At 35.7% G+C, this 22,585-nt stretch overlaps 2 protein-coding genes across 3 annotated transcripts; both read left to right on the top strand.

Annotated features, from left to right (window-relative positions):
• The first annotated feature begins 70 nt into the window (after window positions 1–70).
• mxtx1 (mix-type homeobox gene 1) lies at window positions 71–2,344 on the top strand. The gene is made up of 3 exons (XM_051125374.1): window positions 71–118; window positions 744–928; window positions 1,595–2,344. The coding sequence occupies exons 1-3, from the start codon at window positions 97–99 to the stop codon at window positions 2,342–2,344; spliced, it is 957 nt and encodes a 318-aa protein (XP_050981331.1). The 5' UTR covers window positions 71–96.
• Window positions 2,345–9,091: 6,747 nt separating this feature from the next.
• Window positions 9,092–19,508, top strand: tspan14 (tetraspanin 14). 2 transcript variants are annotated; one of them, XM_051126150.1, is made up of 9 exons: window positions 9,092–9,240; window positions 10,676–10,762; window positions 11,641–11,691; window positions 12,176–12,322; window positions 12,502–12,672; window positions 14,488–14,613; window positions 15,694–15,747; window positions 17,437–17,550; window positions 17,791–19,508. In XM_051126150.1, exons 2-9 carry the CDS (start codon window positions 10,682–10,684, stop codon window positions 17,854–17,856), a joined length of 810 nt encoding a protein of 269 aa, XP_050982107.1. In that variant the 5' UTR covers window positions 9,092–9,240; window positions 10,676–10,681; the 3' UTR covers window positions 17,857–19,508. The 2 variants fall into 2 exon arrangements, with proteins under 2 accessions (XP_050982107.1, XP_050982108.1); XM_051126151.1 differs by lacking the exon at window positions 9,092–9,240 and adding an exon at window positions 9,328–10,043.
• The last annotated feature ends 3,077 nt before the right edge of the window (window positions 19,509–22,585 follow it).

The following is a 22,585-nucleotide window of genomic DNA, read 5'->3' as shown; positions in this document are numbered from 1 at the left end:
ATCCCTGAGGAGCATCAAACAAGACAGACCTTCACTGGGAGCTTGAGAGTTGTGGAACGTTTTTGGCCTCCAGGATTCAACCAGTAAAGACGCAACATGTGGAAAGACAACAGTATTGGTAAGCATTACTGGGGAACATTTTGATGGATAGGTTTTAATATGTAAAATCTCATAAAAGGTTATTTTTTACAAGCTTCTCAGTCTCAAACTAACCATCAAGCACTGTTACAGTTCTTCTGCATATGAGACCCTGGACAACAAAACCAGTCTTAAGTAGCATGGGTATATTTGTAGCAATAGCCAAAAATACATTGTATGGGTCAAAATGATCGATTTTTCTTTTATGCCAAATATCATGCACTCAAAGATCATGTTCCATAAAGATATTTTGTAAATTTCCTACCGTAATTCTATTAAAACTTAATTTTTGATTAGTATTATGCATTGCTAAAAACTTCATTTGGACAATTTTAAAGGCAATTTTCACAATATTTTAATTGTTTTGCAACCTTAGATTACAGATTTTCAAATAGTTGAATCTCAGCCAAGTATTGTCCTATTCTAACAAACCATACAACAATGGAAAGCTTATTTATTTAGCTTTCAGATGATGTATAAATCTCAATTTCAGAAGTATTCATACATTCAAATGATGTTGTGATTCTAATGTATAATGAGTTTGTTTAGTAATGAAAATTTTGATAACACTATGTTTAACTTAAAACTTTTATCTTCTTTTTCAGATGCGTCTGCTAAAATATCTGGAAGCGGTACTGTAGCAAGAAGTGCAAGTCGCAGGAAAAGAACAAGTTTCTCAAAGGAACACGTTGAGCTTCTTCGTGCCACATTTGAGACAGATCCTTACCCAGGAATCAGCCTTAGAGAAAGTCTCTCCCAAACTACAGGGCTGCCAGAGTCTCGCATACAGGTGGGTCACATTGCATATAAAAACACACTCAATTCAGTGGAATTTAAAGATATTTAACCCTGTCATCATTTACTCACCCTCATGTTGTTACAAATCTGTGTGAACTTCTGTGGAAGATAAAAAAACGTATTTTAAAGAATGTTTAAATGATTTTATCCATATAATGAAAGTCAGTGGGGGTCTAAAACTACTTTAGACACTGCTAACTTTCATTATATTCAAAATTATAATAATTTAAATTTCTGGTTGAACTACCCAATATCTAAATAAGGAAACAACCCCCTTTTCTCCTTGTTTGTATGTCTTATGCATTTACAAAATCAGCAGATGGACATAAAAACAGGTGAAGTGATATGCTAATAAGGCCTTATGTGAAAACACACTGTTTGCTGTCACTGATACCACCATCAATATCTGAAATGACGTAAGCGTCTTTGTGTTTATCTGCTGTTTAGAAACCATACAGCCTGTAAACAACATACATACCAGGCATTGATAACCATCATGACTATATGCCACCATAGCTGGATGTCATCTCATAATGATTAACCTGAATCTTTAGACAGGGAAGCTCTTATCTGTATGCACTAGATTGTTGAGTCTAATCTATCAACTGTATTCTTATGAGTCTGACCCTGTTTATCTTGATGTCTCCACTCACAATAGGTATGGTTCCAGAATAGGAGGGCTCGCACGTTGAAATGCAAGGGTGGTAAGAAGCCACTGTGGCAACCTGAATCACCATATAGTGCGATGCAGAATTCACCACACGCTTCTAACAGGGACGGCAGCGAGTCTGGTGCAGTTCCTGGGCCTATATGCACTCCACCACCTGCGTACCCTAATCATATTAAGGAAGAAATGGAAAGGGATGGACTTTACGGATGTGACACTCCATCTTCCATGTCGATCGGCGACGATTCTGGCTACTGCACCCCTTCATACAGAAACCATCAGGCCAGAGCCATGAATGCTCACTGCAGCCCTCCTCTATTAAGCCCAGAGCATCAGATGCCTCCAAACTGGGCTGCGAGGTATGACAGGTCACCTATGAGCTCCATGTTGAGTCCATATCATCTTGACGCCTATGGTTGCAATCCCAGCTCTGTCCAAGGCTTTTTTTACTCTCCGTCTGAAAAACACCACAGTCTTCAGCCGCTGACCCCTGTTACCCCAGACTCGGGCTGCTGGGAGGTTGGTTTGGACGGTACTCCTCCAGCTTCCAGTTCTTTCTGTGTAGATAACCCAGACGTTCAGAGGATGGAGAGCCAACAGGAAAGCGGGATTCACCACGGGCCTCTGCCTGAGCTGCCAGCTTTGTCCCTACAAGAGATCCTGGGAGAGCTGCAAGGAGACTGGTGGCAAGGTGAAGGACAAAATAGCCACTCATCTGAGGACAACCATGTGTACGGCTGAATTTTGCTGTGTGCGATCTATTTATGACTATTTATTCAATGTATTTATTGACTGAGGACATGAACAGTAATTTAATATTTATCTGATCTCAAAGTATCAAGACATCTGAGACTGAGAGATCTGGGAGTTTTCAGACTAATTAAATGGGGTTCAATCTTATTTATCTTCATTTTTGCTATTTATTTGATGATCATTGTAAAAGTATAATTATGCAGCAGTGTGTATATTGTTTACAGGCATCTTTATTAACTTCATTTAATTGCTGCACTTGCATTTAAATAAAGATGTTTTTCCCTATATGTTCTTTCAAATGTCAGATTTTTATGCAATTGTTCTGTATGTTCTTATTTCTATTTTTTACTTTAATTAGATGACACAGTCATAGAAAACCTTGATATTCATCAAAATAGATTCTGAATAATCTTTCACAACACAAAGTTCTGTCATACACAAAGTGAAATATTTCTGATACCATCGCTTTCTGTTCTAAATCAAATAAGTTTAAGTTCAAGAGATTGGGGTTGGTAAGATTTTTACATTTTCAGTGTCACATGATCCTTCAGAAATCATTCTGATATGCTGATTTGCTGCTCAAGAAATATTTAATATTATTATCAATGCTGAAAACAATTGTGCTGCTAAAAGGACAAGGTCACTTTACTCACCCCCTAGTCATCCAGGATGTTAATGTCTTACTTTCTTCAGTAAAGAAATTATGTTTCTAGAGGATTTTTCTCTATATAGTGGACTTCTGTGGTGCATGTGAGTTTGAATTTCCAAAATGCAGTTTAAATGCAGCTTAAAAGGGCTCTAAGTGCTTTTCCAGTCGAAGAAGAAGTGTCTTATCTAGTGAAACGATTGGTTATTTTCTAAAAAAAAAAAATGACATTTTATATACCTTTTAACCTCAAATGCTCGTCTTGTCTAGCTCTGTGTTGCGTATGCGTACTCTGTGCACTCCTGTTGAAAAACCATCTCATCTTCTCCTCCAACTTCAAAATCTTCCTACATTGCTGTTTTACCTTTTTTTGTAAAGGGCGTTAAACCTTTGCAAGATCACTTTGTAAACACTGGGTCAGTAGCTCTGCAGCAATGCAGTTTTTCAACATACCCTAACTGTATTGACCCGGATTACAGAGAGTACACGTGCACAAGGCAGAGCTAGACGAGGCAAGTATTTGAGGTTAAAAAGTATATATATATTGTTATCTTTTTTTTAAAAAAAATGCCTGATTGTTTTGCTAGATGAGACCCTTATTCTTCGGCTGGGATCATTTAGAGCCCTTTGAAGCTGCACTGAAACTGCATTTTTAACCTTCAATCCGTTGAGCCCCACTGAAACCAACTATAAATCCTGAAATGTTTTCTTCAGAAAACTTAATTTCTTTGCGACTGAAGAAAGAAAGACATGAACATCTTGGATGACTTTGTATCTTAATACGAATGCTCTGTGCTTCCACCTACTGTTACCTACATTTCTGTTAACTGTAAAAAAACAATGCAATGATGTGCAAAATTTCAAACATAGGTAAAACACCTGTAATAATAATAAAAAAGTACATTGTACCCTATTTTTATGGATTTTTAACAGTGCTGAATATGACAGCCTGACTGCACATATACATACATCAAAACATGCATCTTGATGGTAGCGCCTGCAGGAGTCATCCTCGTCCTCACTTACTGGCTCACTGCGGGACATTCCATCTTCTGGTCATGCGAGAAACAATCCTGACAGCTCTGACAGCTCTATGTTATTTCATCCTGCCGACTACGCCAACATGTTAGATCATGCATTCTCTTATGTCTTACTCATAAACACAAATATCCCTTGATACCACACAATCATAAGACTAAACAACAATGGAAAAATAATAATATAAGTGGCTAATAAATACATGAATCAATAGAATTAATATATGTCTTAAATTATTATTATAAATGATTTTATTATTAAAGGAGAACTCCATTTCGTGAGCAACAATTTACAAATGATTTACTCATCCCCTTGTCATCCAAGATGTTCATGTCTTTCTTTCTTCAGTCGTAAAGAAATTGTTTTTTGACGAGAACATTTCAGTATTTTCCCCCATATAATGGACTGCTATGGTGCTCCGATTTTGAACTTCCAGAATGCAGTTTAAATGCAGCTTTGAACGATCCCAGCTGAGGAAGAAGGGTCTTACTTAGCGTAACGATCGGTTATTTTAATAAAAATAATACAATTTATATACTTTTTAATGCCAAACGCTCGTCTTGTCTTATTCTGCCTGGACTGTTTTTGTTCCTGTTCATGACAGTTAGAGTATGCCGAAAAACTCCCATCTCATGTTTTTTTTTGTTAAGGGTGTTTAATCTTTTTTGCATGTTCACTTTGCAAAGACCGGGTCGGAACAAAATCGGGGCACCATAGCAATCCATTATATGAAGAAAAATGCTTAAATGTTTTCCTCAAAAAACATAATTTCTTTACGACTGAAGAAAGACATGAACATTGTGGATGACAAGAGGGTGAGTAAATTATTTGTAAATTGTTGTTCTGGAAGTGGACTTCTTTAAATAGTATAATAAAATGATTAAATGCATACAAAACAAGTAAAAGCAACAAATGTATGGCTGATCTCTTGAAGCAAAATGTCACGTGTTCTTTGTGTTTTTGTTCCATTTTCCCTGTTCTCCTGCCTTCTTTTTCTGTTCCTCATCTGTTGTTATGGTTTTTAATTGATTACCCTGCACCTGTCTTTAATTTCCTCCCAGTTGTCCAAGTATTTATACCCCATTCAGTTCAGTCATTATTTGTCCGTTCTTAATCATTATTATTAGTTGTGTGCCATCCCGTTCTGCCTGTTTTTTTATTATTATTAAAATCATTTGTTTAAAACTACATTCTCCTTCATCTACCTGCCTGCCTGCTACACAACACCCTGACACAAAACACACACAGTTTACATTTGAGGATCCTTAGATCTTTCATGAAGGAAGATATTCTATGAAAAAAAAAATAAATGCTCAAAATTCTTGATGAAGAACAAACATATATAAAAACGTCTGTGTTTACATTGTGTTTTTCTCATAAATTAACAATCAAACTTGATGGGATTTAGACTACAGCCGAATGATAGTCAGTCTCGACTATCAAAGTGGATGTGTTTGATTAATGAGGGGTGAAATGGGCCTGTCATCCATAAAAAATGTGAGATATTAGTCTCCTCAGCAAGACACTTCACAGCTGTTGCTAGTCAATACTAGCCTATTTTTTTCTGAGGTAAATTAAAAAGTGTGTTCAAGCAACATACAATCTCAACACAAGTGGTCCACTCTGATTACTGCTTTCAGGCTTGATTGAAACAATTTTAAAAAAGTCAGTGATAAAAAAAAAAACAAATTTTTTATTTGAGACTTTAATTGTTTGCTGAAAATGTGATATTTAGTATCATAACAGCAGTTGGGGTGTTTTTAGAAAGATTAATGTAACAGGAAGAGGAAGTGATTTGCATTAAATGATGAAGACCTGCTTGCAGCTCTTTGAATCAAACAACACGGGCGATTGGTTTCAAAAAGGGTGGAACTGGCACTAATGTGGTTTTGTGCTGTAGTAGAAAAGCGTGCATGACCAAGACATATTTATTGTACTTTTGGACAGTTAATATACAAATAAAAAAACTTTGGAATTGTAAAAAAAAAAAAAAAAAAAAAAAGCATCACCGGAGACCCAACAACAATGTCACAAGGTACTTTTACATCTGGACTGTAGGAGAATGATGAACAAGGGCTTTTTTCATGTGGTTTCATGATTCCCTGGTTATAAATGAAATACGCCTCCATTATCTTTTGGAGATGTCTCCACACACTTTTTCCATCTACAGTCCTTGTACATCTGCCAACAGAACTTTCTCTCCCCTAGGTTTTTATGTCTCTACTCCCTTCTTTGAAAACATTCCTGTCTCTCTCAGAACAATACAAGTCATGGTCAGGTGGAGCTTTTGGACAGTAGAAGTATTCTCCAAAAACATGGTCAACAAACTCTGACATAAACCAGAACATTCTGGTCCTCACTCCTACGCAATACATGTACTTGATGAAAGAATGGACTGGACTATGGAGTATTATGCGCTGTTGCACATTCTCTCTTTTTAAAATGTGTGTGTTTACATTTATTAAAGCCTTATCATTTACAAAGAACTGAAAGTGTCTTTGAACTGAATAAAAGATGTACTGATCTGTTTTCTCTTCCATTTTGTGTTCTGTGATCCCTCTTTGTTACTATTTTCTGTTAGTGTTTTGGTTTCCTACAGCAGGATGTCTGATTTTGTGGATGTTTGTCTTTTTTCATTCAAACAAAACAATAAACAAGGATGAGGAAGTGGTTCTTGTGATTCTTCTATTTCCTTTTGGAGAGACTGCATTGGATGTGTCTCTCTGTGTGTTACAGCAAGGAAAGATGTGTGTTATATGGATAGAGATAAAAAGTTATAGAGAGATAGAGAGAGGACGGGCAATAGCAAACACTATCTTGTCTTTTCCTGTTTATACATATAGCACAGCGGCTAATTAGCCTCAACCTGAATTTTACACAAAGTATGATTTTTGGAGATATTGGAACATTCATTATTATTAGGGGTTCAAGTGCCTGTTGTAATTGTTAGAATGGTCACAGATCAGAGACCTCCACTAAAACTCGTGCAGACCAAACTGTAAGTCGTAGAGAACTGAAACTTGGAGGAAGGCAAGTACTGCTCACTGCAGAGCCGAATGGCAGGTAGTACTCTCGAGGCAGGTAGTACTCACCACAGACAATGTCACCAAGGCTCACCCCAATCGTTTGAAATCGCTAATAACTCCTAAACCGTCAGTCGCAGACTGAAGTGTCTTATGTCGCTGGAAATCCGCCTCAGATTTGTGTGCATTGCGAAATCTTAGGCTATTTTGGATTTTTTGCCAACCCTACTTTTCAAACTAGGCCTAGTTTTTTTTCTCGACAGGACCACTTTTAGTAAAATGCCTGTAACTTCTGAACGGAATGAGATATCTTTGCCAAACTGAAAACTCAGAACACTTATCTAAGAGCTCAATCTGAGGTCGCAGGACAAAAATCGCAGAGTTTGGCCACTTGGTGGTGCTACAAGAGGGGGGAAAATTCGCTATCGCTATACCTACGCTGCCATTTGTCCTATCAACATGAATATTGCTGTGCACGGTCTTGCTCCAAAGTGCCACAAGTGTCTATAAGGACCAGCTTAAACCAGCTAAGGACCAGCATCCCCGCTTCAAAACCTACCTATCCAGCATGCTGTTTTTTTCTCAACAAGGGGAGTTGAGAACTTCTAAGCCAAATTTTTTTTTTTTAAGTCTTGAAATTTACCCTTTGGGAAGCCGTTTAGAAGTGGGACTTGTTTAAATTTACCTAGAATCCTATTAAACCTGAAGGCAAACTCAAAATTTCACGAAACCTGCTGAGCACATGCGACAGGTGATTCTAAACAAGCATGCAAAGTTTTAGGGAGATCGGACCACAGCTGGTGCTATAACAAAACGTAAAAAAACCCCAAACAAACATACTTCTATGATAAATGACCTGGATTTGCTAAAAATGCTGTTTTAAATCAATCATTTGGTGGTTACAGGCTTGCTAAATAATCTATTTTTTCAATGTGCTTAAATGCCTTAACCCTTTAACTGTCACCGTCCCACCTGTGGGACGCTTGGCGCTCTTCTTTTCGCTGTCCTTTTTCTCTATCAAATATTTTAGTAATTATCATAAATTATATATCATTTGAAAGCTTAGAAGCCCAAGACTCATCCTGTGAAAACCATTTTGAAATTGGACATTGTGTTACTATGGAAATGGTACTGTAAAATCTTTTGGCGGTCTCCTCCCCCTTAGCGGTGGTGTCAAGTGTCATATTACAAAATGCATTATGGTCTTTTAGAATCCAAACTTTTTATAATCTTGACAAAAACATGTCATTGGAAAGGGAGTCTCAGGATTTCATATTTGGTGGTTTTGTTGTGATAGAAAGAAAAACTGATAGAGAAATTTAGACGTTTGTGACAGAAAAATGCATTTTAAAAAATTATATAGAGTTCGTATGGCACCCGGTGGCTGTTTGTGGTATTATGCCCTAAACAAACTTTTACAGGAACCTCAATTTTTTTCATATCAACTTCAAATTTGGAACATAACTTATTTAGACATATAGCTTCAATTTGATATCAAATTTAGGGTAAAACCTGTTATGTAAAATATGTATTTTATATAAAATAAAATAAAAATGGTGTAGTGCATTTTCTTTTTAGTAAATTTAAACTTCTGTAACTTATTAATATTTTATTTTTTTGAAAAAATCCACTTCTGACACAATCTGCTGACTGTCGTCTTTAAAAAGAGACCAAGCTTATATCTGTATTTCAAAGTGTTCATGAATTTCAACAATTTAAGTTTGGATAGTGCACTTTCATGCCTGTTTTAAAAAATGGGGGGTGACAAAGGGTTAAAGTACTTTAACCCCAGTAATCGTTGCTTGCAGCTATATTTACTATCGTTGCTGTTTTAGTTTAGCTTATAGTTTAAACAGCAGATGAAAATAATAAAAAATATTAAAAGTGCTACAGATAAAACACTAGGTATTTATAAAATACCGCTGGTGCTCACTACTTATCTGCTTGTCTAATAAAATGAGTGAGATAAGCGGAACCCTAGTGAATAATCGTGAATGAGATTTGATTGTTTTGAAGTGAGTGATCATTACTTTCCGAGATGAATGCAGGGTGCACCGGGCGTGTCTTTCTCACACTCACACATACACAAGTCTTGCATTCATGCATGGGGTGGGTGTTAGTAGTTTTTTTCAAACTATAACTACCAGGCGGAGGCGTTGTGTGACATAAACAAAGGGGTAAGCCTTTTTAAATTGCATATTATTACTGCTTATTTATTTGTATTTCCTAACATGGAATGAAATCTTTTGGCAAAATCACCAATAGCCCACTTTGTTTTGTTTTTTTGAGTTGTAAATACGTTAAACGGACGCGAATTGTCGAGCGTTGCGTTTTACTCAGAGATACAGCGTGCTCACGTAGCGTTACTCTTCTCTCGTAAATAAATTAAACTGTAGATTAGTTTAACTAGTCGTTGTAGCGTTTTTACATTTTAGAACATTGTATATTTATAATACGGAGGTTATTGTGATTAAATGCTACGTTTTGACAAGTCGTGAGGTGGTAAAGTTGGTTGGCTAGCCATATTGAGATATCTAGCTGTTGGCATTGTTCTTGCTTTTATCGAAGAAAAATAATTTATCATATTATCACAGTACTGTCAGTGTTCCCCATTAACTTTTTAAAATGTCATAAGCACACTAAATGTTGTGGAAGACTGAGGGTTGCCCTGCCAACTGGTTTTAAAAAGTGAGCTGACAACTTTGCTAATCAACTAGCTACTTAGCTAACTAGTAAGAGGAAGAAGAACAGGGGGACAGAGCTTGTGAGCCATCTTGTGTGTGTAAATCGCTAGCAATTTCTGATTACTGGATGGATATAATTCATTGTTAGTTGTCTCTGGGGCACTAACATATTTTAAGGCCATACCTGATGTGATAATCAAACGGAAACGCAGTCGTACACACGGAATTTCTTCCCCAAAATAACAGAACTGAAACATCTTCGGCGTTTTTCCGAAAATATCAGTTTGCATCTGTTGGTAGGTACTGCTTGGCAGGTAACGCAAATAGGAATGATTATGATTACATAACTAGCTGTTTTTATTAGTAATTTTAGAAAATCCAGCTCTGCAAGACATATTTACAAATATCTGAATGTATAAGTACAGTAGTTGCTATAGTAGATGCAGTAAAGAAGGCATTCCCAAACCTTTTTGGCTTAAATGTTTGATAGCACCCATTGAGATTTATATTTTAATAATTGAACAACATATTTGTGGTTCTCTGGTGTCAGCTAATGGTCACATGACATGCAGTTAAACATAAAATATGAACTTTTTAAAATTTTTTAATCACTTAAGGAGGGAGTGTTTCCTTAAAACAACTTTTAGGAAAGTTTTCTTTTTCTTTGTTTCTGTAAATGCACACAGGAAGTGAACCATAGACTCAGATCTGTATTACTGGCAGCAACATGACATGTAATGAACTCAGACTTTTGTAATTAAACACTTGTGCAATTTTCTAATCTTGAGGATGTGGTGTAATTTGCTTGACACTTACGCACATCTACATGCATTTCAACTTCTGTTAGTTCCCATTTTAATATGTGATAAAGGTCTCTCTAGATGTTTTACTGTGGTTGTCTCAAATGTTCTTCCCCTTTATGCTACAGAAGAAGATGCACTATTACAGATATGAAAATGCAGAGGTCAGCTGTTGCTACAAATACCTCATGTTCAGCTACAACATTATCTTTTGGGTAAGTTGATGTTTGATTGAAGTTGATGGCAAATGTTTTATTTGAGTGTAAAGCCATACATGAACACATACAAACATGCCCATTACTGCAAATCGTGTTTAAACGGCCACCCTTCCAGTTGTAGCATTAGATAACATTTCTATCTTTTCTGCCACTGTTGCTCAGATAACATCTGCAAACTGGCCCTGAATTTCATGTTTGTTTGTTCCACTTCATTTTACACTGTGTGCACAGATGTTTCATACTTTCTGACTGTGTTTTCATTACTGCATGGGTCATTTCACAGGAAGTGAACACCCAAAACTGAAACTTTGTGTATCGAGAAAAAAAGTCAGCCTGATGATGTCAGGTTTTCATATATATACGTCAACAGGAAACAGATTAACACTAGCATATTGGTGCAGTAGTTTGTGGTGTCCTCTGTGGAAAGCATGGGAGGATTTTCAGATAACACTCAGCTTCTAACCCGTTTTCCTGTTTTTAATGCTGAACAGGCTTTTGTGAAATGAGTGTGGCTATTACTGCACATTGTGTTCTGAATATACCTGTTTCAGATATGAATTAGTCTATATTGATAAATAAAGCTTTTTATCTTTTGTTTGTTCATACAGACTACTGTTCAAAAGTTTAAGATTTTGTTTGAAAGAAATGAATCTTGCCAACCCCAAACTTTTGTATTTAAATCTTATTTTGGCAAGCAGTATTGTAGTTTCTAGTTTCTTGGTTTTGTAGACATTAGTCATATCTTTAGTCATATTTTGCATTGTCTGTTCTAACCACACACTTAATTGTTGCACGTTTTTGTTTTTGTCTGAACTTGCCTGTTCTGATGCAGCATTTAATTATTTAATTTCTCCTGAATCTCTTCTGGTTCTCAGCTAGCTGGAACAGCATTCATTGCAATTGGCTTCTGGGCCTGGAGTGAAAAGGTAAGTAGACACTTGTGAGACTTCCTATGCTGTATTTAGTTATTTGATATCATCAACGAATGTAGTGACCTAAACTACATAACGAATACATACAAAGATTTTATATTATTTTTTGTAAAGTTAGAATAAAAGTGTCTAAGGGATCATGTGACATTGAAGACGTAAGTAATGGCTGCTGAAAATTCAGCTTCGCCAAGTTCGCCATCACAGGGATAAATTATATTTTAAAAATGTATTCAAATAGAAAAAAAGTAAATTTAAATTGCAACAATATTTCAAAATATTAATATTTTACTGTTCCAGTTTTCGATACAATAAATGCAGCCTTGCTGAGCATGAGAGATTTCTTTCAAAATCATCCAAAAAAAAGCTCCAAACCTTTGAATGGTAGTCAGCATTAAACCTTGAGTTATGTAGCTGTGAATGTGTTTTAGTGGCTCAGGGAAAAACAACCAGTGTAAGATGTTTCTTTATTTGTCCGCAGGGTGTTTTATCAGATCTGACACAAGTTACACGTCTACATGGTTTTGACCCAGTTTGGGGGGTGTTGGTTGTGGGCACAGTCACTTTTGTTTTGGGATTTGCTGGGTGTGTTGGAGCTCTCAGGGAAAACATCTGCCTACTTAAGTTTGTAAGTACTCACACTTTCAATGTGATACTAAGGCCATCGCATATGCTGATCAATTCTAAATGAAGAATTCTCCTTTATAATGTATTAATGCAGGTAGTTCCTAGATGTGAAAATGAGCATTTCTACAGTCTAATGCTGCTCTTTGATTTTTCGCCTTGCTTCTTGACCTTGTCTTGCAGTTCTCTGGAGTCATTGGCTTCATCTTCTTCCTGGAGTTGACGGCTGCAGTGTTGGCGTTTGTGTTCCAGGGACAAGTTAGGGAATGGATCAATGATTTCTTCTTGGCCAATGTGAAGGCCTACAGGGAAGACATTGACCTCCAGAATCTGATCGACTCTCTCCAGAAGCTGGTATATACTAATTTACATTAAATGAAATGAATGTTTTCTATTTATTAAACTTGCCAACCACCGCATATGTATAAGGGTGCGCAAAATATTATTATCTATGATAATAACGTAATTGGTGTTTAAAAGATATGTGATTTGAAATTGAGTATATCGCAAAAAACACACCAAGAGAGTGCACGCATACACATGATGTAGGTTAGACTACTGCGTGACTTTTATGTCTGTTATATTTATATCATCTGATGTAGTTAACATCACAAGAAGAGTGAAGTTTTTTTTTTTTTTTTTTTTTTTTTTTTCCTCCAAATATGAGCACAATTGCAAATAAGAAACTGATTTGATGAACAGTTTAATAAAATTTATATTAAGTGACTTGATTTTAGACACAACAGTTTTTGCTGTATTTTGACAATGAAAATAGTTTCAAACAAAGCCACGGGAGAACTGTTTTGCAAGATTGAGCAACACATGATTGATTGGTAGAATGAATGACTCAATGGGCAACCTGTTTTTTTTTTTTGTTTCACTTTTGTTTTCAATACTGATCACGTTCAGCAAGGAGAGGAGAGGATAGAGAGGGGGTGCACAGTAACTCATTTGAGGGGGCTCGGACCATGAATGTCCCCCCTTGGCAGCGGCCTTGCTCTCAGAAGAAGTTTTCAGTCTTTTTTCTAGCAAATTCCACAGTGTAAATAGCGAATCCGCCATGGTGCGAGCGCAACTGGTTTTTAAAGGGAATGGGAGATGAGACTCTGCTTGGTTTAATGCACGTTACGCCCAAAACACACCCATGAATCATTAAGAGAATAGGGACAACATTTTTAGACCATGTGCCGGGCCCTTTTTTCCGTCCTCAAAATAGCAAAAGCAGATTTGAACACGCCCTAAGTGCACCTGCGCCGTGCGCTTTAGACCATGTGCTTGGGGCCCGTAGACTCACTCATGCAGTGATTTGCCGCCAACTTCAGGTTTATATTTAAAGTATATTTTCCATTTTTTTCCCCAAAATCATTTAAAAAATCACTCTTGAATATTTTGTTTTTAAAGCATCAAAACATTATTTATACATTTGTAGCTGCAGGTTAAATGCATTCATGTTCTGCATTAAACAGTCTGTGTAAATGCATCTGAATGCCACTTCAAATCCAGATTCTGTGCCACCTCTGCAAATATTGGCCTTATAAAGGTAAAATGCCTATAAAGGGTAAAAATCAATTTAAACTTATTGGAAAAGTACATTTCTGTTACTCCTGCAAACTAACCCACTGCATAGAACATGAAGAATATCAAAAATTTTGGGGAGTTTGCTGTTCACAGCAGTCCTAAACTTGCCAAGGTACCAGCACAACAACACGCTCAGCAAAATATCATCTAATTATCGGTATCAACAAAATTCCAGAAAATATTGAGATGTCATTTTTGTCATTATGGCACACCCTTACATACATATTATAGGTGAAATGGTTTCCGTTAAACTGTATGCTTCACTACTGTCTTTTACATGTCGTCTTGCAAATGTTTGCTTAAATATTTAATTAAGAAGCATTATTTAACCTGAACAAAACCATAAAGAGCCGTAGATGCTAATGTCTTCTAAAGCAGTTTTGGAGCTAGTAGTGGACACATAGCTTTCTTACATTTACTAAAATGTAAATTATTATTGGTGTATTTTGAGGGATTTTGATGAAGCATATGACTTAATGCTTGTGAAAGTCTGGTAAAAGCTGACCATGAGAAATTTAATACCCAATACATATGCACAGATGTGACCATGCTAAACTGTACATCGTACATGTTTTTTTCCCCCCCCTGCAGAATCATTGCTGTGGAGCTAAAGACCCCAACGACTGGAATCTAAATGTGTATTTTAATTGCTCAGAGGGTAACCCCAGCAGAGAGAAATGTGGAGTGCCCTTTTCCTGCTGCATCAGCGACCCTGCTGTAGGTTCTTCTCTTATTCACAGCATCCCTCCACAGAATAAAGAGATCTTTTCAGCATGATGCACTGTCATGAAAAATACTGTTTTAAAGAACCCATTGTGCTTTAAAGTCGAAGGCCAAGCATGTTGAAGATTCCCTCAGCTTGTGGTGGCCTTGTGCTCACTGCATGTATTAAATACTTATAGTTCACCCTTATGGCATTCCAAACCTATGTGACTCAGTTTGAGGATTTTTTTTTATTTTTTTTTACATGTGTTCAAAGAATATTTTATTTTTTGTATTTTCAATTGACAATTTAACTGCCAGTGTATTAATAAATAGCCAGAAATAGTTAACACTGACCCTAAAACCTTGCCTCCTATGCACAGGTTATGACTTGTTTTGATTGAAATTTATCAATGCTTGGATTTTTTTTTCCTATAGTAAACCGTGTATGGAAGCCCTTTTCCGCCACTGAATAAAAAATATACTGAGGTTATTGGGACTTTTTATCTCTCAATTCTGAAAAGTCATAATTGTGAGATATGAACTTGCAATTGTGAGTTATAAAGTCAGATTTCAGAATCACGTGATATAAACTCACAATTGCGAGAAATAAGGTCAGAATTGCTAGATTTAAAAACTCATAATTCTGACTTTTTTTCTCACAATTGTGAGTTTGTATCTCAATTCTGACACTTTTTCTGGCAATTTAGACTTTTTTTTCCTCAGAATTGTGAGATATAAACTTGCAGTTGCATGTCATAAAGTCTGAATTTCATGATGTAAACTCACAATTCTGACTGTTTCTCACAATTGCCTGATGTAAACTCACAATTGTGAGAAATTTTTCTCACAATTCTGACTTTATTTCTCAAAATTGCATGTTTATATCACGCAATTCTGAGAAAAAAAGTCAGATTTGCACGTTTATGTCTCGTAATTCTGACTTTATAACATTCATTTAAGAGTTAATTTCATGCAGTTCTTGACTGTTTTTTTGGGGGGTATTCAGTGGCGGAAGTGGGCTTCCATAACAGTGAAAATGGGCCTCATTTGAATGAACCTATGACTTTACTAAATTTATTTTTATTTTTTCAGGATACAGTGTTGAACACGCAGTGTGGTTATGATGTTAGAAAATCAGGCACACCGGTAAGTGCATTTTGAACAGTTGTACTAGAAAGACAGGCATTTCATTCTTTGCCATTGTTGACAAAAGTTCTGCTGTGAAAGGTGTAGAATGATTTTATGTTTTAATAAATTAAATCACTTGTCAGCTTTTGCACACCAGAAAATGTAGTAAATTTTGTGAAATTAAAATTTTCAAAGTTCAGTTTCTCTAGCTATGTTTCCATCACCCTGTTTTTATGCGCATTTTGAAGCATCAGAAACGACTGATGGAAACGCCACATTTTGAATTAAAATCTCTTAATTTGCAAAAAAGTTTTTACGCTCACTTTAGGTGGTTTTTGACTTGTGCAAAGAAGGGTTAATGCGAATAATGGGAGATGGAAACTCATGCTGAATAAATTCCTCCATATGCAGCTAAAAAGTCATGTGACTTTGCACTATGGGACGGCAAAACCCATCTAACCAGTGGACCGATTTCATTCCACAGCATCTGAAATGTTGTTACGATCATTCTGAAATGACTGAGCAAAGTCTGTCGTCACAGTATTTCTGTATAATTGCCTCCCAGAACTGTCTTACACAACAGCGTTCCCAAACAGCGGGCACCCACCTCCGAAAGAAATCACGTTTTTTGCGTTTCGTCTAGAGGTCGACCGATGTATCAGTTTGGCCGATTAATCGGCGTGATAGTTAATTGGTGGAACTATCGGTTATCGGCAAAAATCCATGCCGATAGTTTTTTTCCGGGTTGGGTCCGTTGCTGGAGGGGCTGAGAAGGTCGTCATTATACAGCAAAGTCCCTATAGTCTTTGTTATTCAGCACAAGAGTGCCCTCTAGTGGCGGAAATCACTGACAGCATGTGCCGTTTGTTTAGACCAGGGGTGGCGAACTCTGGTCCTGGAGAGCCGCAGCACTGCAGAGTTCAGCTCCAACCTTAATTAAAACTCACCTGCCTGTTGCTTTCTAGTAACCCTTCAGACCTTGATTAGCTTGTTCAGGTGCGTTTTGATTACACTGAGCAGGACACTTCAAAGGCGGATTTAAAACTTTGACAACGAAACGGTGTGTACAGTATACTGTAGTGCATGTTTTCATGTCAATTACTAAGCAATGAATTTGTTGACTAGATGCTGCGTAAGTGGAGAAAGGACAGCAGTATACTTTTGCCAGTTTGGTGATCAAAAAAAAGTCTTGTAGACCGCCGCTTGAATTGAACGCGATACCGGATAGCTGCCCGTTCTTCTAGACACGGCGCTGCACTTTTGACAGTTGTTTAACTAACATATTTTTATATTTTGATTAGCTTGATTGTTGATATAATGGTAACACTTTATAATTTTGAGTCCATTTGTTACATTAAGATTGATTAAAAGCTGTAGAATAGAAGTATTGTTCCTTGCTAGAGTGTTCCTTGTTAATTTCAGCATTTACTGATATATTTTAAAATTTTAATTTTTTTGTTAACATTAATGAACAATGAACTAACTGTAATGATCAGTATATAATTAATATTAATATTTTAGTTATCGCTATCAGTAAAATCCAATATCGGTCGACCTCTAGTTTCGCCTTCTCGCTGTGAGGCGCAAGTAATTTATTACATATGAAAATTACTGTATTCAGTGGTTTCTCCTACTTTTTTAGTAATTGCATAACATTTACCGTCACTTATTTTGTAAAACGTAACACACGCTGTTTTTATATTTCAGACTCACTGGAGCAACACCATATATGTCAAAGGATGCATGATGGCTTTAGAGGAGTGGCTTCCACGCAATCTCTACATTGTGGCTGGAGTCTTCATAGTCATATCGTTGCTACAGGTATGGGATGTACTTTCCTCAGTTTACTGTGAGGAAAGTGTTTTACAGCTAGATGTCACTCTCAGCACTTTTATTTTCACAGAGCAACAAAAAAAGCAAACCACTATGGTTAAAGTATTTCAGATTCTAGACAAGTTATGATAGAATTGTTAGAATGAAGTTGTAGGTCTTGTCTGCGTTTCTACAGTATGTGTCTTTACATTAATCTCAGTGTAATGTTGTGTCTTATTTTGCTTTTAGATGGTGGGAATCTTCTTGGCAAGGACGCTGATCGGAGACATTGAAAAAGTCAAGTTTAATTATTAGTTAAACTCACATAACTGAAAGGGATCAAAGGGCAATGTATAGAAAAAGACATGAACCACCTGTTATTCTTCAGCGTTTTTTTTGTGAAGAAAAGGACTCTGGACCATTCACTGGACCACCTTTTCAGCATTTTTATAGACCACGTATTGAATACGTAACTGCCTGAGTTATCTTGGATACCGTCACACGTGTGCCTTCTCTCTTCTTCAAGTTTACCTCCAGCCCCCTCCCTGTTTCTATTTTATTTTTATTTTTTTTCAAATCTTTTTATAGGACTACCGTTAACCAAACATTTGTATTTTTGGGACCACTATTAACCAAGCTGGGAATACATGGTGGCAACATGATGGGTCCATAACCTATAAACTAACCTGAAACGTAATGACAAAGTCGTCAACCAAGCTTTGATTACTAAAATGTATCTGTATGTTCCTGTTGCACGCACTCCAAAATCTTGTGTACTCTTTTCTTTTAGAGAACAAAATTAATTAGTACAAAAGCACAAATTGGAACAAATGTAGGATGTTTTTTAAAAGCATGTTTGTTATTCCTTAGATAAAACATGCAAAAATTAAGACTTAAATGAATAACTGGCCTCTCATAGTAAAAAGTGTAATGAAAGAGAACAATTTTTACGCAGTTTTAACTGCCGTAAATACATATCTTTAAAGTTTGTTGAGTTTAGTTGTATTCGTGACTTAATATTTCTGCAGACAGAAGTTCTGTGTTTAATGTCAAGAAAAAAATATCAGGATCTGACCGGAAGTACTCACATGTAAATGGAAGCTGGGAAGAAGTCGAATGCCAGCGAGTCTAAAAGAGATGCATCAATGTGTTCTTTATTTTACCGTAAGCACCTCATATGCGCTATTATTTGTCCAGACTGTTAGTGACCATTTTAATTAAATATTTGCATTTATAAATGCGTACATCGTATGGATCTGTGCAGACCTTTATAAGTCACTAGAGTTATGGCTTATAATACTGATGTCAGCATTGCCTTGAAATGCCAACATTTACCTCCTTTTTCTACTCTTACTTGGTGACTTTATACAAAAATGCAGATTGTGCCTTTTCTCTGGCATTGAAGATTACATATGTATTGTACCATGCTTAAGCTGGATAGAATCAAACCCACGCTTAGTCTTTTTTACGGGTACTCGAAGAATATTTACTTTTTTGTATTTTCAGTTTAAAACTTAACTGCCATTACAGCACAAACTACTTAAAATGCGTAACATTAACAATATAACATTATCATGTCTTCACACTTGGAGTAGCCAAAACATATGCATTCTGACATAAATGCAAACACATGCCTGTCTTCACTTTTCTAAAACCCAAAGACTTATCTTTTCGCAGTTCTGTCTTAGTATACTTGTATATGACTATTCAAATTCTCATTGCAAAATAGAAATTATTTTTAAAAAAGCATTTAGTTAATCTTTTTAATTGGAGTGCACTATTTTGTCCCTTTTTGGAGTGTCTGTCTGTGCCACTGTGTAGTGTTAAAGCGTGATAGAGTATTTACGTGAAGGGATATTTTTTTGTTTGATTTAGATGTCATTTGAATATTTGTTGTCTTTGTAAATATTTTCTGAATTTATTTCATTTTTATATTCAATAAAAGTCTTACATTATTAGCCACATTATCATTTGTTTTCTAAAGGAAATATGTTGGATGATACTTCATACTAACTTTGAGCTGATATATATATGCATACAGACAACTTAGTGAGAACTTATAAATAAAAAGGAATTTTTGAGTTCTTGTTAACAATGTTTTTTTCTTTTGATCACCAAGACTGCATTTATTTGATCAAAAATATAGTGAAACAGTAAAACTATTACATTAAAGGCACAATGTGTAAGATTGTTTTGATTAAAATACCCTACTAGAACAGTGCTATGCATTTTGCTAGTGTAACAGACCGTGTCATTGCGTCACCTGCCAGTGTCATTATACACCCTCGATTTTCCGGTTTTATTTTGTAGAAAACATATCAACTGGATTAGACAACTTAAGTACCCAACCTCTATTTGGAATATGATACCTCTCCATATTTTATCTAGTTTGGGTGGCATACATTTTTTCCTTGTTTGCAATTGTGATATTACCAAAACACCTGTGAAACTTTCGGCATTTCATAAAGCTTTTCTAGCGTGGAATTTGATTTACAAACACAATTTTTCACCACATCATTACTTTATTTGGAATATTAAGGATATTTTATAAAAACAAAAGTCTATACTTTTTTTTTTTTTTTGAAATAACATTATTTTAGTAGACCAGTTATTTAATTCAGATGGTCTTCTTTTTACATATGAGGAATTCTTAGCAAAATATAATTTTCCCATAACGCCAAAAGAATTCATAACTTTCATATTTTTGGTGCAATCTCTCCTAAAATATGTATGTTGTTTAAACAGCAAAAAATATTACATTCTCAGCAATTCCCACAACTCTCACCCAGTCACTCCCCTATAGGTAAAATATGTTTCTCCTATCATTGTAATAATTATAACAGATCAATAAAAGCTCTTTTCCAGAAGGATGTTGCTTCGAAACCAAATGCAATAGCATATTGGAATCAATTTGTGAGTGATGTTGATTGGAAAAAAAAAGTCTGGCTTCTGCCCAATTGCTATCTCTTAACAGACAAGGTTAAAGAGATATCCTTTAAACTCTTTCACAGAATGTACCCTGCTAAACTTTATTTAACTACATTTAAAAAAGATACAGATGTAAGATGTAGCTTTTGCAAGCACAAGCCAAAGACAGCTGTTCATTTATTTTGGCACTGCTCTTATGTATCTTTTTTTTTGGCAAAATGTACTTGATTTTATTGCTGACAATGTGCATATAATAAAAATAAATGTTTTTTGTTTTTTATTTTTTATTTTTTATTTTAATGGCCAAATATCATATTCATAAATGTAAATTTTCAGGAAAAAATCCATAGCATTTAAAAATGAAGTGAAACATTATATGTAGTCCATATTGCCCTCAAAGAAACAAAAAGCTGTTTGAATTGTGCAAGCTTGTGAATTGTTTAATGTATTCCTAAGATGTTATTTATATCTCCCCCTCGCATTTGAAATTCTTTTGTATTTGTTGGAATTGAATTGTTGACGGATTGCTTCAGCTGTGGGGATAAAGGCTACAACTCCCATGATTCAACACTCAATCACGGCGTCAACAAATTACGCCTTTGTTTCTCTATTTGTTTTGAATATGCTCTCTCTAGGCGAAAAGTTACATATTGTGTCTTTAGAATAACTGTTTTCTGTTTGAATCATTTTAAAATGTAATGTATTCCTGGGATGTTAAAGCTACATTTTCAGCATCATTCTTCAGTGTCACAGGATCCTTCAGAAAATATTCTAATATGGTGATATTGCTCAAGAAACATTTCTTATAATCTGATAATTTCAGAATTCTTTACTGAATAGAAAGAGCTCAAAGGACAAAATGTATACGAAATATTATTTTTTGGTCAATTTAATGTGTTCTTGCTAAATAAATGCACATTCCTGTTCTTTTGTGCACAATTAAACAGTGAACATTTAAAACCAATTTAAATGTAATAGCTTTCCCACTTTAGAAACTACTTTATTTGGTTGCTGACATCCCTCTTATTTCTAGTAATGCCAACTTTCACAATCCAGTCCTGTCCTATATTTTGTAATTGTTAAATATCCTATTTCGCTTTGGAAATGCATCATATTATGGAAGTAAAGTGTGTTATGCGAATATCTTTTCACACTGATAACAACATAAAGAAACAATTGAAATAATAAGTTTTTTTTTTTTTTTTTTATTTATTTATTTTTTTTTGCATTGTGAGTGTTGTAGAAGTATGAGAGAATGACTGGAGCAATTAAAAGCAGGAACGTTTCCCCAGGGCTCTATTAGAAAATTGCCAGTAGCTTTGACTTTGGCAGGGAAGCAGGGACAAAAAAAGAACCTAAACAATGTAACATAAAACCGGCCTTTAAAATGCAAACTTTGTTCTGGCTTATCAGACTTTCAGGTCAGAAAGGTCCACTTCTTGAGAAAACCTGCAGTGCGGTACATTTGCCACAATGCTTGTGTGACTTTTCAGCCCATACAAATACTAAAGCATCTCTCGTATAATTTAGTAGTGGCATTCTCCCATTCAAAATGACTTACAGCACACTAATTACAAGCACAATCATCCTGGAGAAATCTGGAGTGTCTTGCTCAATGGCGATAAAGCAGAACTGGGATCTCGGTAACTTTGCTATTTCACGGTCACCTCTACATTAGATTGAACACCTTTGACAATCCGTCCTAATAAAAAGTCCCATTATAGTCTTTTTCTGCCAGGGCAGATGGAATGGGAACATATTGCGAACAAATAAAAAAAGACCATTGACCCTCTGTAGGGTGATGTGCACATATTTTACTGGGTCAGAAGTACAGAAAATCTGATTTCTCTCAGTGGAAGATACACAATCTCTCTCGTGGAAAAAGTTACAGTACAACTAAAGGATGGAATGAGGAAACAGTCTTTTCCTGTTTTTGTATATCAGACCTTCCGTTGTCACACTTTCTTTGGATGCATTGTTTCAGTGCTCACACTGGTTCTTATTTACATAGCTTTTTGCATCACATCCTATTTTAAGGAACAGAAAATAAAAATTAGATTTCAGATAAATTTATGCTTGCACTACATGAATGCATTTGACTTAGGTGTAATAATAA

This window comes from Labeo rohita, chromosome 13, assembly GCF_022985175.1.
Source record: "Labeo rohita strain BAU-BD-2019 chromosome 13, IGBB_LRoh.1.0, whole genome shotgun sequence".
NCBI classification, from domain to species: domain Eukaryota; kingdom Metazoa; phylum Chordata; class Actinopteri; order Cypriniformes; family Cyprinidae; genus Labeo; species Labeo rohita.
The sequence above is the reverse complement of the archived record's forward strand: the minus strand, read 5'-3'. Positions and strand labels throughout refer to the sequence as shown.